This window comes from Mytilus trossulus, chromosome 9 (genome assembly GCF_036588685.1).
Source record: "Mytilus trossulus isolate FHL-02 chromosome 9, PNRI_Mtr1.1.1.hap1, whole genome shotgun sequence".
Lineage (NCBI taxonomy): Eukaryota > Metazoa > Mollusca > Bivalvia > Mytilida > Mytilidae > Mytilus > Mytilus trossulus.
This window is the reverse complement of record NC_086381.1, coordinates 41,414,087-41,431,633: the sequence shown is the minus strand read 5'-3', so window position 1 is coordinate 41,431,633 and position 17,547 is coordinate 41,414,087. Positions and strand designations below refer to the sequence as shown.

The window sequence follows — 17,547 nt, the reverse complement described above, 5'->3', positions numbered from 1 at the left end:
TGATTTCTTAAACAATTCTGCATACCAGTATGATAAAAGTATGTAGATCAAAATTATAAACTCCATTGGACGGAAGTTAAATCACATGGAAGAAAGGTTTTATCTATAAAAATATACAACAAAGACTCCATTCATTCTAACCAGTTTGTACAATATATAAAGCCAGCAACAACAATAAATAAAATACACTATAGTATGTATCAATCTAATGCTAAATCATATTTCACAAGGTTAAAATAATATGAACATAAGTAAACTTGGTGATTTAAATGATTGTAGTGGTTTGATAAGTGGTTTAAGAAAAAAGTTTACAATGGTATTTGAAGTATTTGTGTAAACATTAGTTAAGCAGAGATAAAAGGTTGTATGGAAATATACAGTAAACTTTTAGATATCTTTGTTTTTTAAGTTTACAACATGCTTTTAAAAAATGACAACAAAAACATTTCATAGAGCTGCGTTTTTTTTTAAATTCTCTCTTTTGTGAAAATAACACCTTGTAATGCCTGATGGCACAAAAGACAAGTTTTGGTAATATAAGAAAGAGAAAAATAGTTATGTGAACAGAAAGAACAGTAGATTATAAAGTAAAACATGTAAGATAACTTTTATTAAATACTGTAACAAGAATGTGTCCAAATTACATGGATGCTCCACTGGCACTATCATTTTCCATGTTCCATGGACCGTGAAATTGGGGTCAAAAGTCTAATTTGACTTTAAAATTAAGAATATCATATCATAACCATCAAGTGTACTAAGTTTCAAGTTGATTGGACTTCAGCTTCATCAAAAACTACCTTGACAAAAACTTTAACCTGAAAATCCCACTTTCATTTTATATGTTCAGTTGACCGTGAAATTGGGGTCAAAAGTCTAATTTGGCTTTAAAATTAGAAAGATCATATCATAAGCAACAAGTGTACTAAGTTTCAAGTTGATTGGACTTCATCTTCATCAAATACTACCTTGACCAAAAACTTTAACCTGGGGACGAACGAACGGACGAACGGACGGAGCCACAGACCAGAAAACATAATGCCCCTCTACTATCGTAGGTGGGGCATAAAAATTGTTTTGGTATAAGAAATCCTAAATTTATTCACATGCAGTACATCCAATAATTTATTAAATTATCTGAGTTAACTCCCCTCATACACCTTTCAAATTTTGTTTGATTTAATAAATCAAGTTTACTTGTTTGAAGGATATTATCATCAAATCAAATAATAATAAATATAAAGTAATTTTTACAAAAAAATCATGCATATAAATTGAATCTTTAAATTAAAGTCTGCTGTTGTAAAATTTGTAACAGCATTTGTAGTCCAAGATGGCTGCTTTCACCTTGAATAGTGAATTAGTGTAAAAAAGTACAATTTTGTATACTTCTTCATAATAATTCTGAAGAAGTTTTGAGATTTTCATTTAGTACATAAAAATCCGATAAGAGACTTATTTTAAGACCCTAGGAAAAACAAAATTTATTTGAAATGTGCATGAATAAAAAAACTAAAGATAATCTGGGCCAAATATAGTAAAATACCACATTTCTTAACCCATTAGCACTACTTAGTTTTGTAACTTTATATTTTTTGACACTTAAATAGAGATTTAATACATCATTAACAATATAAATTTATTTAGTTTATCAGTGGTTGGACTGATATACTTGGTACACAGTAACTTAGGTGGGATAACTCTTTCTTGGTGGTGCATTTAACAATAATTGGACCTTTCAACACAAAAATAATGAGCATAAACAAGTGCATACATATATCTGTTGACTTCTAACATAAGTAAACCATTCAATGGGACTTACAATAAAAATTCATGTAAATAAATAAAATTCAATCATTGTTTCAGTTTTTAAAACTCGCAACAATACATGTATATTGCACATCACACATAAATATTTCTGTGAGTATGATTATTACAATGAAATCTGGCAATGACAGTAAGTACGAGGCAGTTGAGTCATGCTAGTACAGCTCTTTTTTGTGCAAATAGAATCCTTCGACTTCATATCCCATTAACAAATGTTAGCTACACTAAACAACAGATCTTAAATATGTGTGAATAGATATTGATCATATGTTAAAATAATCTAATATGTAAATAACTTCAGCTGACACAGAAACCATAGCATTTACAAACACACGAAATGCACACTGTGACAACTTTATTGCTGACCCAATGTACTCACAAGTATATATATCTTGACAGATATTAAACTTGTCTTAAATTTGCCTTCTCTAGCTTAACATAGATTGTTTACATTTAGCTATGTACAATTTAACAAGCACATCCAACAGTCAGCTGTAGGAATCCCAGTGACAATCATTGTGATGTAACAGCAGGCAGCCAATCAAAAAGCACCACATCACAAGTGAACACATTGGTAGGAATTCTTGTATCCTTGCCCTATACAAAATAGTCCTATATACAAATCAACTCCATGGGTTACTATTACCCAATCCGCCATCAAGTGAATCTGAAAAAAAAAGAAGAAAAAAAATGATTAAAAACCTTCCATTATTAAATTAAGTCACAAGCAACTTATTGTAGTGTGTATGAATTAGTAAATTCTGCAAAATCAAGGTGCTGAAAACAAACAATTTTCCTCATTCCACAATTTAAAATGAGTACCAATGAAAGTAAATAAATTCATAGTATCTAAAAATATGAGCTGTTAATTTTCTTCTGTTTCTTGTCTATTTTTAAGGCTACACTTGTTTATAGAACTTCACATGTATTTATACATCTTTAGCTGTCTCTTTTTTTTTTTACTCGGAACATTCCAGTCAAAGATATAGCAAGAAATTTGCAACAAATACAAAAAGATTCCCAAACTGCATAACTAATTTAACTGTCCAGACCAGAGAAATATCCTATCAAAAGAGATGTAGTGGTGGAATTGTTTCTCTTATATTTTCCCAGCATATGTAAGCAAACTTGATCTTTTGTTTTTAATGATCAGTAAAAGTATTGTGTTCTTAGTGTATCACATCATCAGTTTTTTTTATCCTGTGAGTCACAATAGTGAAATCAAAGGATTTAATAAGAAAATTTGAAGTCAAAATTGAATTTTGACCAATGAAACACTGAGATCAAAGGAAACAGGTAACTTATAAAATGATAATTAGGCTTTCATAAGAGTATATCAACTAAGAGTTTTAGCAAGTATGTTTTAGAAATTTAAGCATTTATAAATTGCATTATCAAGGAAATGTTTCAGTAACTAAAACTGGAGATTTTACCATTTATATTGATAAGAAATTAATGTCTAAAGTTGATTGAATATCTGTCTACAGAGCAATGGTAAAACAAAATGCACATCAAATTCAGGATTCAGATTGTTCAACTACAAACAGAATTCATAGAAATAAAGTTTAAACATTTAAAAATTTGTAAGGGTTCCGCGGAACCCAGTGTCTCGCCTATTTTTACTGTTGATCACAGGCTAAAAAATAATGAGGCAAAAAATCAATGAAAATATTCCTCTTGATACTATCTTATGATTGTAAGAAGCTTCTGTCCAAGTTTGGTAAAAATCTAGGATATTTAATGAATCTGATAAATGTTTTGAAAACTTTAACTGCAGACTGTACATAATGTTAACTGGAAGAAAATCTAAGTCCATTTAAAAGTAAAATACAGAAAAAATGGAGTTATCTTTTTACAAAATTTACTTCTGGATACTATCTTATGATCATAAATAAGCTTCTGTCCAATTTTGATACAAACCCCGGATAGTTTAAGTAAGTTATTAAAATCTTTAAAACTTTAACCACAGAGTGAATGTAATGTTTCCCTGCAGAAAAATTAAGTCAATTTAAAAGTAAAATACAGAAAAAACAGATTTATTTTTTTACAAAATTTACTTCTGGATACTATCTTATGATCATAAACAAGCTTCTGTCCAAATTTGGTACAAACCAAGGATAGTTTAAGAAAGTTATTAAAATTCTAAAAACTTTAACCACAGTGTAAATGTAATAGCCCACGCAGAAAAAACTAAGTCCATTTATAAGTAAAATATGGAAAAAATGGAATTTTATTTTTACAAAATTTTCTTCTGGATACTATTTTATGATCATAAACAAGCTTCTGTCCAAGTTTGGTAGAAATCCAGTATAGTTTAAGAAAGTTATTAAAATTCTAAAAACTTTAACCACAGAGTGAATGTAATGTTTCCCCACAGAAAAAACTAAGTCCATTTATAAGTAAAATACGAAAAAATTTGTAAGGGTTCCGCGGAACCCAGTGTCTCGCCTACTTTTGCTGTAAATTGCAGGCTCAACAAAAATGAGGAAAAAATCAATAAAATATTCCTCTTGATACTATCTTATGATTGTAAGAAGCTTCTGTCCAAGTTTGGTAAAAATCTATGATAGTTAAATGAATATAATAAATGTTTTTAAAACTTTAACCAGAGTGAATGTAATGTTTCCTCCATTTAAAAGTATAATACGGAAAAAATGGATATATTTTTTTACAAAATTTACTTCTGGATACTATCTTATAATCATAAACAAGCTTCTGTCTAAGTTTGGTACAAACCCAGGATAGTTTAAGAAAGTTATTAAAATTTTTAAAACTTTAACCACAGAGTGAATGTAATGTTATCCCCAGAAAAACTAAGTCCATTTAAAAGTAAAATACAGAAAAAATGGATTCATTTTTTTTTCAAAATTTACTTCTGGATACTATCTTATGATCATAAACAAGCTTCTGTACAAGTATGGTACAAACCCAGGATAGTCTAAGAAAGTTATTAAAATTCTAAAAACTTTAACCACAGAGTGAATGTTATGTTTCTCCGCAGAAAAAACTAAGTCCATTTATAAGTAAAATATGGAAAAAATGGAATTTTATTTTTACAAAATTTCCTTCTGGATACATTCTTATGATCATAAACAAGCTTCTGTCCAAGTTTGGTAGAAATACAGCATAGTTTAAGAAAGTTATTAAAATTTCAAAAACTTTAACCACAGAGTGAATATTTGTGGACGCCGCCGACGACGGAATGTAGGATCGCTTAGTCTCGCTTTTTCGACTAAAGTTGAAGGCTCGACAAAAAATGGAATTTTATTTTTACAAAATTTACTTCTGGATACTATCTTATGATCATAAACAAGCTTCTGTCCAAGTTTGGTAGAAATCCAGTATAGTTTAAGAAAGTTATTTAAATTTCAAAAACTTTAACCACAGAGTGAATATTTGTGGACACCGCCGACGACGCCTACAGAATGTAGGATCGCTATGTCTCGCTTTTTCGACTAAAGTCGAAGGCTCTACAAAAATTCTTAATGTATAAATAAGGAGATGTGGTATGATTGCTATTGAGACAATTATCCACCAAAGTTGACATGAAGTGGATGTAAGCAATTATAGGCAACCATACAGCCTTCAACAAGAATAACCCATACCGTATGATTGGTTATAAAAGCACATTTCAATTTGACTGGATTACTTTACCTTGTGGGGGAGGAGATCCAATACTATGGCGACCATGACTCATATTTGACCTTCGTAATGCAAGTTCTGTATCTGGAATTTGCCGTAAATCTTTTCGAGACAGTTTGACAGGAGTGACTGTTGTTGAAACATTGGCCCCTGATTTGGCAGAACTTGGTCTGGAATTCTGTTTCTCACTTCTAGCACTAAGTAGTCTTGGTTCTCTACAATGATATTATGATAATTATGTTTATGTTCCCATAAGAATCAAGCTCATCATTCTTCAAGATGTTCTTCATGGCCTTTACTTGATATATCTGTATAAATTCACTGACTAATTAGCTTGAAGCGGCAAACATTTAGATTTTGACACAAGATAAAGTATATGATGACATCACTAACAAAGTGACTACTGAAGGCATTGTCTATGGAATTAAAGTCCAGCCATGCAAGACCTGTATAGCCAGTCAAGGTTGTTAAAAACTTCCATATATTATGGAATTAAGGAAGGCACCAGCAGCATGGACTAACTCACTGTTAAAAATACAGCTGAAATATCATAATATATTTCACCTGTTTGATTCCCTACTACGTATGTGATTACTTGAGATACCAGAAATATGGTCTAACTCAGTAATAAAAGTATGACTGATTGGTTTTAATATTTCACCTGTTTGATTCCCTACTACCTATGTGATTACTGGAGGCCCCAGCTGCATGGTCATTCTCATTAATTGAACTCTGGACAGAACTTCTTATATCAAGATCATCTGAAATAAGGAATAAATTCCTGAATGATATATTGTTACAAGACACTATCAAAGGAGAAAAAGAATTAGTTTCCATTTCCATTGTTCTGTTCTTTTTAAATATAGGAATTTGACGAAATAAAAACACACTATTTTTCTGGATACTCTGACATATATTTCTTGTAAATCTGTATCCTGTTTTACATATTTTAAAGTCAGTGAACACAAGATTAATCAAACTTTAAAAAAAAAATCATAATTTGTATATTCTGAAAAAATTATTGGAACATTTTCTTTATTGACCATGACCAACACAAATAAAAAGTTTTAATTGACATAAGTGTTTCATAGACCAATTCTATTCAGTAATTCTTAAGTCATATGATTATACCTTGATGTGGTAGAGCCCCTGATGCCTCCAGTTCTCGTAACCTTTTCTTTAACTCTCTACTCGTCTTTTTGTAGTAATATAATTCCTTCTCTAGTCTTTGCATTCTGAAAATGAGAATAAATCATACTGAAGAAATGAAATAATTACTTTAATATAATATAAGCTTTTGATAATGTCAAAACATTTATCTCTGGTCTAAAATGGCATCTAGACAGGATTAAACTTTTTTATCAATTTGATGTCCAAACTCTGCTTTGTTTAAAATTTTATGCTGAATATCTTTCTTCACCATTTAATATTTGACCCTGGAGTCAGTAAACTTACTTTTCATCAATTTCAGGCCCAAATCCGCCACTATTGTTGGTCCCAGAATCAGCCAGTTGTCTCATTAACATTTGTATTTTCTGTTCATATTCCCGTGTCTGTTTGGTAATCCTACGATCGACCTCCACAGCTGACCTCTGTAAAGCTGCCTCTAATTCACGGATTAACCTCTCCTGTTCATCTTGTTTCACCTAGAAAATCATTTGTATGATGTTAGTAAATATAACATTAGGAATTGTGATTTGGAATTATACAAATTGGAAAAATGTTCACTACCACTATAAAGGGTGGCAGCACTGATAGAGCATTGTAGTAAGAATGCTGACTATTGGTACTGTAAAAACTTAAGCTATCCAACACTTTAAATATACACCCTTTTCACTGTCAATCAACAAAACACTGATAATACTTTTGTAATATAACTGCTTAATTAATGTTTCTTACATTACCCTGATTCCAAATGAAAGCCTATAAATAGATTTTCAAACGCTTATACACATAAATATGTTGTAAAGCTATACAGGCCACGGTAGATGAGTGGTCTTAGTAGCCTGTGGTTGTCTCCAGACACTCCATCTTCCCTCACCAATAAAAAGCTACCACTAAAATAGCACTGAGAATGGCATTTAAAATTTTGTTTCAAGGAAACATGTTTTAAAGTGTTCAATTTACAAAGAGACACTGTTTGTTCAATATTTACAAACCTCCATTTCACTACAGTGAAGATTAAGTCTCCTCTCTGCATCCTTACATGCTACCACCTTATTGAAATATTTCATCATAAGAGCTCGGGTTTCTGTAGTGGTCAGGGAATTCAATTTATTCATCACATGGTCCTCACTCTATGAAAATATAAAGAATAATCTTGAAAAAAATAATTCCTTCTACTGTCATTTAACAAATAATATATAATTTTCTAATCAAGCCAAAAACTACTATGATCTTAATCTCCATTCATTTTATAAACTTTATAAAAATGTAAGTACAAGGTAATATATCAAAATGCTGGTTATTAGTTAATAAGGCAATTGTCAATCTGATTCTTATAAATCAAATTTGCATACAAACAAACTTATAAATGGGATAGAAAGACAAATCTTTATGCAAATTTTGAGCATGATAAAAGTTCTTCTTAATATGAGACAAACCTTAGACAAAATCTGTGAATGACGAAGTTCTAATTGACGGCTATTTATAGCATCAGTTTTATATTCTATAGCTGCATCTAATGCATCAATGCCTTCATCCAGTTCTATTATCCTATAATGACAAAAAAATTAAACAATGTTGTTGTAAAGTAGTTCTGAATTTTTGATACTGAAGTTATAAATGATACTTTTTGTCTTTTTACAAAGCAGTATATCTCAAGACTCGGGAAATGGCTATATTTTCCAGTAGCTGTGAAACCCAAAGAGCACTGTAGCTTCAGTTCCTCAGCCAATTTGATAAATCCAACTGATCAAAATTACATATCAATTTGAACTAGATACCATTGAGATGGGAGCCATCTCTGTGGGCCCTGCTGTCAATAACGTGGGGTAAATAAGTTGTATGGATAATCTGATATGAAGCATTATTTGAAGTTATTACATAGTCTCATGTGTGATTTTATTCTAAGATTTAAGTTAAAACTGATAAATATTCTCAACTTACTTTCATAGTATAATAGTGATATGACTGCATGATGTGAACTCATTGTTGACTACTCTAAAGTGACTTCTGGATATATGGATTGATGTTTGAACAATATGTTTAAAGGTGCTGCCCAATTGATATTTGTCACATATTTTTAGAATTATGCCTTCAATATATTATGACCCACCAAGTATAAAGTATGAAATATTAACGTTCTCAAGAGGTAGAGCGCACACAATTTGTCAAGAACAACAAACGGATGGACAGACTGACGGACTGACCTTTGACCTAGGATGCATACATTATGACACATCTCTGGTGTTGGTTAATATATACTGTGGATTCATTTATTTTCGTTGGATACCAATTTTCATGGGTTTCGTGGTTACAGGTAAACCACGAAAATAAATGTTCCACGAATAACAAATTTGCTATAGGCTTATATGTAGACTACATCACAACCATGAAATTAAATATCCACGAACATCCAAGTTTTTTCTTATCCACGAAAATTGGTACCCACGAAAATAAGTGAATCCACAGTATGTTCAGTTGAAAATGTTTGTCAGGTATCAAGTATGAAATAATAACAGCTGTCCTCTCAAAATATAGTGTGGATTAAATTTGTTAGCGATGGACAGACCAACACGGCCTAGCCAAGATCAGATGTGCATTTCATAGTGGGTCTATGTTATAGGCTTGTAAAGACCAGAAGATAATGTTTACATAAGTAATAAATGTTTGAACTGAAGGAGAGAATGTAGGGCTTCACAATGAATATCAAATATCAAGTATAGGTGTTACCGTTTTTAAATAAAACACTAAAATACATGCTGAAAATGGGCAAAATTTCACGCTATGTTGTTTCATTTAAAATTTCGCTGTTTTTAACAATTGATAGTTAATAAGTGAAATTAATTTGAACTACATTATTGGTTCACTGTTATAGACAATTTATTCATCTTTCTTTTACTGGTTGTTGCAACAAAAAATCTCCAGTGGTTACAAAGTTATGATCAAAAGTTGAATACTATGGGTTTGTTATGTAATTTTGTACTTTTGTTTTTAGCTTGCTCAGTGTAGTGATATAAGAGGAAAATGAATCAAATTTATGCTATTATGTGTTTTGTTTTCTCTTTTAGTATATACTTTATCAAAAACTACCTCATTTATCAAAATTGCAGTACCCTAGCTGGAGATATATGCCATCAAAGTTGGATATACAAATAAAGTGAAAAATTGTCTTGTCCGTAGACATGCATTCCCTAGTAAACTGGAAGTATAATAACATTAATGTTGCATTGCTAAGTTCCTGTTATTTTGTAGATATGAAAACACTACTAACATTTTTTTCTACCATCTATTAATAGAGGAAAAATTTCAAAAATATGTCAGAATGTCTTGTCCGTAGACACATGTCTTGGCCGTAGACATGTCTTTTTATCAATATTGCTTGGCTGTATGGGTCTAAATTAGTCCTATGTGTTGTTTAAACTTCAACATATCTTACTTTTAATAAATAAATGGTAATTTAAGTGTTCTCAATTTTTGTAAAATTACTTTACAGGAGTGGATTTTAAAAAGTGGCAGATCATCAGTCATAAAAAGCATACCTTATTTTACTTCAATATTGTTTATTCCAGTTGCTGCATACCTTAAAAGTTTAACTAAATCAAATTAAGAAAAAGTATTTCTCTCTCTCTTACTTTATCTTTTGCGTTTCAGTATTAACAGCAGATGAGGAAGTGTCTACGGACAAGACACTTGTACATAACACGTATTTAATTCAATTATTTGTCTGCTATGGAACTTAAATTTTATTTTTAGGTGAAGAAAGTTATCTTTTCAAATTAAGACTCAGTATTTTCAACATGAATATAGTCACAATTCATTCTAACAGATTTTTTTTATAACTGAAATTGTCTTGTCCGTAGACATTACCACAATATATTTTAGCCAATTTCCTCGAGTTCAGCCTAATTTGATAGGTAACATGTATGTTATTTTTTCAAGAGAACACATTCAACAATGTCAAAATTGAGTTATAATAAAAGTTTGATTGTTTTAAACAGTCAGATATATGGATTTCAGTTAAAAAAATGTGTCTTCATTTTGGCTCAATCAATAAATTTTTGAGATGTGTAAAGAATTATGGGTACATTTTTATATTTTCCAAAATTCAAAAAACACAATTTAAAATTTAATTGGTAACTTTTAATCTTAACTTTAACAATCATCTTTGAAAGCATTTAATTGAATATCAATAAAATGTCTTGTCCGTAGACATTATCAAAATGTATTTGTTTCCATTTTCCTCCCAGTTAAGCTAAGTTTGATAGATAAACCTGATAAAATGTATGTGTTTTTTTTCAAGAGAACACTTTCAGCTATATCAGAATTAGGTTTTAATAATGTATTTCATTAAATATAAATACAATGTCTTGTCCGTAGACAAAATATATAAATTGTATTGCTATGTTTGATTGTTTATTGTAAGAATATGCATCAAGTTATTTTAAGGTTCTATACACCAAAAGAAAGGTTTTTTTTGGAAGTTTTGTTTTTTTATAAATAAGTTTAGATACAGTTTTATCAGATAAGATAAATAATCAAAGAAAGCTACTGTTGCTTGAAATAAATGTGAGTTAAACAGGTTCTTGTAATTTTTTTTTCAATTAAAATGTTTGATATTCAATAATTCTAAACATATTTTGTTGTCTTTGTCATTGACCAAAAATCTGACACTGGTGACCATGTCTAGAAGGCAACCATTTAAGAGAATTATACAGTTTTTAAACACCATTTATTTCATAAAAAAATAAAATATTTCTAACAAAAACTGCATGTATTATATAAATGCTTCCAGTGTTAGCCTAACGATGGCAATTTTTCATAATTTAAACCATTTTTGAACCAAAATACCAAAAGAGTTTTGTCCTGAGGTGATACTCATTTTTGACTTCATGTGAAACACAAAATGCACATCTGATCTTGGCTAGGCCGAACAGACAGACAGACCTTTGACCTAGGAAGTTGTACATACATCATGACACACCCTCTGGTGTTGGTTAAAATGGATGTCAAGTATAATATTTGAAATCATAACGGTTCTCAAGATATAGAGCGGACACAATCTTCACAACAGGACACAGGGTTGTCAACTGAAACCAAAGTTATTTTACCTTGATCTTTGACCTAGGAAGTTGTACATACATCATGACACGCCCTCTGGTGGTGGTTAAAATGGATGTCAAGTATAAACTTTGAAATCATAACGGTTATCTAGATATGGAGCAGACACAATTTTAACCACAGGACACGGGGTTGTCAACTGAAACCAAAGTTTTATACCTTGACCTTTGACCTAGGAAGTTGTACATACATCATGACACACCCTCTGGTGTTAATTAATAAACATATTAAGTATTAAGTATAAAATCATAACGGTTATTTAGATATGGAGCAGACACGATCTTCACCACAGGACAAGGGGTTGTCAACTGAAACCAAAGTTTTTGACCTTGACCTTTGACCTAGGAAGTTGTACATACATCATGACACACCCTCTGGTGTTGGTTAAAATGGATGTCAAGTGTAAACTTTGAAATCATAACGGTTCTCAAGATGTAGAGCAGACATGATCTTCACCACAGAACACAGGGTTGTCAACTGAAAACAAAGCTTCGTGGAGGTGTATTGATAATCTTTCTGTTGCAAATATAGTTTACCTGGCAACGAGTAGCATCAAAGTGCAATAAAATTTGATAAGATTTTTATGCGTAATATATGTGAGGTTGTTTTTTTTAAACTATTGGAGAAATTACATCTCAATACTCTCTGGAATGCAATGTGTCAGCTTTTCTTATATACAGACGGGAAGATAGAGAATTTTACGCTGAGTGTCATCCAATCAGAACCATTGATACAAAACAATTGCAATAGAATATTTTTCACATTGCTACATATCAATTATCGTATTTTTACACAGAAATTCCTACCTCCTTTCTTCTTGTCCTGATAACAGTCTTCCCTCCCTTAGTTTATTCTCAAGAACAGTTCTCTGTCTCGCCAGCTTGTCTCGCCCTTCCTGGAATTTGGACATTTCCTCTTTGACAAACTGCTGCTGTTCTGTGGGTGTCTTGGATAATTCAGATGTCTTCTCTTCAAGTCTTTTATCTAACGTGTCTAACTTCATAGACACTGATAAAATATTCTGTAAAATAATGCACAATCAAATGCAATACCTGTAGATACTAATTATATAAAATATTCTGCACAAGAATACACTCACAAATGCACTAAATGTAGATACTGAATACATAAAACTATTTCATAAATAAAAAGAAAGAAAGAAAAAGTATTCTTTAATGCTGTATGGAAAATAAAAATTCAATAAATGTCATATCTTTTAGAAATAAAGACTTTCCTACTTTGAAAATAAGAATGATATATAGATTTGCATCTCTAAAATCAATCCATGTACATGCTATCAATAGCTTAACAAATAAAATCAAATAAATCAAAAAATAAAATACATCATTCTGATAAAATAAATCTACTAGTGTTACCTTATTAATGATTTGACTAGATCTCATTCTCCTGAATTCTATTTCACTTTTCTCAGCCAACATGGCCTCTTTCTTAGCTACTATTGTCTCTCTCTTTTTAAGTTCCTGAAAAATAAAAATACCATACATAAGCAATATTCTGTATACTTTTATAAATCATCTTTAATTACAAACTAATCCATGCAAACTAAGAATAGGTTCAAATAGACAACAACAGAGGGGACAGATCCAAATAATCTCCATGGAACTGAGATGTGTCACAAGACAAGATGATGTACCAATGCTTATACAACTGCATACCAAATATCATTGACCTTCCACCAGTGATTCCCTATATAGTGACCTTGTCATAATCATAATACAATGTACGCCTAAGTATCACTTGTATCAACTTCATTAATGCAAGACAATAAGAACTTACTTCTTGTAGTTCCTCCATTTGTCTTTTCTGCTGTAAAACTTTCTCTACTTCATTGTCTAACCATTTCTTCTGGTCTTCTATCTTATCATGATCCTCACTAGAAAACAAAATTTAAACTGTCACTCAAATCTTAGATTCATACTTAAAACAAATAAACATTTACTTAAATGTAGTCTGCACAAACACAAATAGGTTTAGTCTTACTCAGCTTGATTTTAACTGGCTGTGTTATAATCAGACTGACTGAATGTTTGGTCATGCACAAATCAGATGAAGATCAAGTCTGAAAAGCATTTTGTTCACAATGATTTATTTATCTATATTTTTTCTACTTTCAATACAGCACAGTTTAAATATCTGGTTAAATTCAAGTCCTTCTATTTACATGAATATGACAAAAACATAAAATATGAAACTGAATTCATGATTGCCTATTTTTTTTCATAACAATATTTTTAATACATTCTGTTAATGTCTAAGCCTTCATCTACCTTACCTAAATTACATGGCAAACTTTGTTGACTTACATGTTGATAGGTGAAAGAGATGATCCCTGAGAATTTATACTTACATGTTGATTGGTGGCAGAGATGATCCTCCCCCACTTCTTAACTTTCTTTGTACAGCTGCTATTTCTTCATTCTTTCGTTTCAGTATTTTCTGTTGTTGTTCATTCTTTATCTCAAGTTCCTTTACTTTCTGTGTTTCCTTCTGCATCTCTCTCTGCAAGGAAAAAGATTGATTGATTGATTGGTGTTTATTGGTGTTAAAGTTCATTTTCCACACTTTTGTGTTGTTATGTGGCGATCAGTTTTTATTGTTGGAGAAAGCTGAAGTTGGCCCAGAGAACCATGGACATTGAGTACAGGAAAACAAGTAAAAAAGATTCTTTTAAATAAAAAATATCAACAAAAACTACTATTTTCAACTCCTCCAAGAACTAATACATCAAATACCACAATTATCTAAGATGTGATTCCAGTAATAAAGATTATTCAAGGTCACCCTATAAAATTTCATTAACTGCCCAGACAGTGATGTTCAATTTTGTATAGAAAGATGATAAAATTAAACAAAATATAACATTCACCTCTAGTTTGAGTTTTCTTTCCGATTCGTCTTTTAACTTCTTGGTCACATGTTCCTTTGTTTGCTTCATTCTGTCAACAGCCAGCTCTAGATCTTGTATTCTTAAATCACATAAGCATAAGTAAAGGGGTTAATAATACGTCTTTGTAGTGTTTTGGTGATTCTAGAGAGCTCAATTCTAATCTCTTTCATTCTCTATGGATTCATTGAAATTAACACTAAATGGATTTGTAATATAAATAACTAAATAATACCAAGATGTTTAATAGTCCAAAATATCAATATTCTAAATTTTCACACTGAAATTGAATATCAAAGCGGCAATATCCTTACAAAGAATTGTTTTGTTATATTCAAGACTTACTTTTTCTCATTATAAATAGAGAAGTTAGCAATATTTTCGGTTTCTTTTTGTTTCTTGGAGATAGCAGACATTCTAGCTTTGGCTGTTTCCATCCTCTTTTTGTATTCTCTGTAACAAAAGTTATAAGTTACTTAATATATGTTGACAATATACAATATTTAATCACATTATGGAGTCTTTAGATAATTTTTGTCTATTATAAAAAGAAATTGACATAGTTGAGACCGTTGGTTTTCCTGTTTGAATTGTTTTACACTTGTCATTTTTGGGCCCTTTATAGTTGGCTGTTCAGTGTGAGTCAAAGCTGGGTGTTGAAGGCCATACTTTGACCTATAATTATTAACTTTTTATACATTCTGATTTGGACAGAAAGTTGTCTCGTTGGCATTCACATAACATCTTCTTATATCTATAGAAATGGTAATATTAACAATGTAAGATTAGTATGTTAACCATTCAGATGAAATTACACTTTCAAGACTATTTTGTATTCCCACCATCTATGGAGAGTAAAGATAAGAACAATAAAAGTATGTTTGTGTTCAGGGATGGGGTAATTGAAAATGTAATGGTAATTAAGTGTAATGCATTACAATTTTCCATGTAATGTGTAATTGAGCATTTTTTTAATTACATGTAATGGTAATTTAATTAATTACATTGAAAAAAGCATGTAATGCTCATTTACTTTTGAATTACATTTCAATTACATATATTATGGTGTTAAAGATAAGGATTTGTGTTTAATAATATCAATTTTAAAATAATACTTGTTTTTCAAATATTGATATCACATACTTTTTTAATATATGAAGTCTATAAATTATACTGAAGTTACAATGTATATTAATATTTATTTGACCTACAGATGTTTTTTTTAATAATTATTCTTTAATTATAAATTTAAAAATGTGAGAATCATATACTGTGAAAGTACTTTTATTCGTGGGGTACCAATTTTCGTGGTTTTCGTGGATGACTTTATCCACGAATTTAAGTGTCCAACGAAATAAAACAACCATTGTCCAAATCAAGACATGGACAGATCCCCTTCGGAAGGTTTGGATACTGATCATATGATCTAGAGAATATATTGAATAACGCCAAATCTGAGAATACTTTAATGGCAGTCACAGAACTATATACTACAACCGCATGCAAGATCATACCTATTTAATCTTTAATAACCTAAACTTTTGATCAATTCTCATAAAAAATATTTTGATCGATAAAAGTAAGATTTCCGGTATTGATATGCTAGTATGATAAAGTGTTCACTTTATATCCTCATTGTTCTCGTACATATGGGAAATAATAATTTCATGCTGGGCTTGATTTTGATAAGTTCAATTTACGTTTATGGCATTTGTTTATTTTTACTGTTTTCTTTAGGTGACATGTTTATGGCCTCATTAACACCTTTGATGGTATTTAATTCATTGATCACTGGGTTAATAAGTGTTATCACTAAGATTTACATGGTCAATGTTTTCTTTGCAATTATTCAATCAAGACTATTTGTAACCTTCTTTTCTATAATTTTTCTTTTTTTTTTTCAAGAAAACTAAAATCCACGAATTTAAAACCCCACGAACATGTAAATATTGCTCAAACCACGAAAATTGATACCCACGAATTAAAGTACTTTCACAGTATTAGTGTTCAGTTTTTAAGAAAGATCTTTGTGCTGCCTTTCCCTCCACAGGTGTTTACGACTTACTGTGTAAGTTTGGTTTTCTCTGTAGTTTCCTGTTTAGCCTCTAACTCCTGTAACACTGACTGGGTTTCCTGTAAATCTCTCTTTACTTTCATTCTTTCCTGAAATATTAAAAGTATTTATAATACAACAAATTGTATCCTGAAAATGATATAGTTTAAATAGATTATAATTCTAATGTTTTACTGAGACCATCCTGATAATCATGTACATTGTAATGAAATAAATTCAAGATGCATCCAAACCAATCATTGATATGGATAGGACTGGTTCTCTATTATTTCATACAATCTTTTCTTGTCAAAATATAGTAAAGTAAGAAAGCTAGCAGAAACAGTCTATGAAACAGAAATTATCATTTCATAAAGAAGACAGATTTAGGACTTCATGTTTATGATTAAACCTAAAGAAGAGGGAATTTTTATGATTATAATGTTGCAGTAAGTAATATATTTCTCTACTTTATAAATGCACTAGTTTATATACCCAATACCAGTAAATTACTGATAAACTGATATACCAACCTTCTCCAGAGATTTGATTTTATCAGCATACTTTTTATTCATTAAATCAGCATCTTTACCAGTTTTTACAAGTTCTCTAATCAACTGTTCTTTTAACCTTATCAAATAAAGAAAAATGTTATAATCATTATCCAGACTTTACAACCATAGTGGATTCATTTATTTTCGTGGGTACCAATTTTTGTATGACCGTGGATATTTAATTTTGTGGATTTGCCAAGGTCTGCATACCTTTTGAAAATTTGTCGTTTATTGAAAATTTTATTTTGTGGTTTACCTTTACCCACAAAATCAACGAAAAATTG

At 30.5% G+C, this 17,547-nt stretch overlaps 1 protein-coding gene across 7 annotated transcripts in view; it reads right to left on the bottom strand.

Annotated features, from left to right (window-relative positions):
• Positions 1 to 1,711: 1,711 nt before the first annotated feature.
• The window catches only part of LOC134682935 (kinesin-like protein KIF27), a 50,201-nt gene continuing 34,365 nt past the window's right edge, over positions 1,712 to 17,547 (bottom strand). For all 7 annotated transcript variants that reach the window (XM_063541869.1, XM_063541872.1, XM_063541873.1 and 4 more), the window contains 15 exons: positions 17,243 to 17,339; positions 16,722 to 16,819; positions 15,002 to 15,109; positions 14,639 to 14,738; positions 14,120 to 14,271; positions 13,549 to 13,645; positions 13,128 to 13,232; positions 12,558 to 12,772; positions 8,073 to 8,184; positions 7,629 to 7,766; positions 6,925 to 7,115; positions 6,601 to 6,704; positions 6,131 to 6,230; positions 5,482 to 5,684; positions 1,712 to 2,494 (listed from right to left, as the gene is read on the bottom strand). In XM_063541869.1, coding sequence (XP_063397939.1) covers positions 2,451 to 2,494; positions 5,482 to 5,684; positions 6,131 to 6,230; positions 6,601 to 6,704; positions 6,925 to 7,115; positions 7,629 to 7,766; positions 8,073 to 8,184; positions 12,558 to 12,772; positions 13,128 to 13,232; positions 13,549 to 13,645; positions 14,120 to 14,271; positions 14,639 to 14,738; positions 15,002 to 15,109; positions 16,722 to 16,819; positions 17,243 to 17,339 — 1,864 coding nt within the window. In that variant the 3' untranslated portion in view covers positions 1,712 to 2,450. The remainder of the gene's footprint in view (positions 2,495 to 5,481; positions 5,685 to 6,130; positions 6,231 to 6,600; positions 6,705 to 6,924; positions 7,116 to 7,628; positions 7,767 to 8,072; positions 8,185 to 12,557; positions 12,773 to 13,127; positions 13,233 to 13,548; positions 13,646 to 14,119; positions 14,272 to 14,638; positions 14,739 to 15,001; positions 15,110 to 16,721; positions 16,820 to 17,242; positions 17,340 to 17,547) is intronic.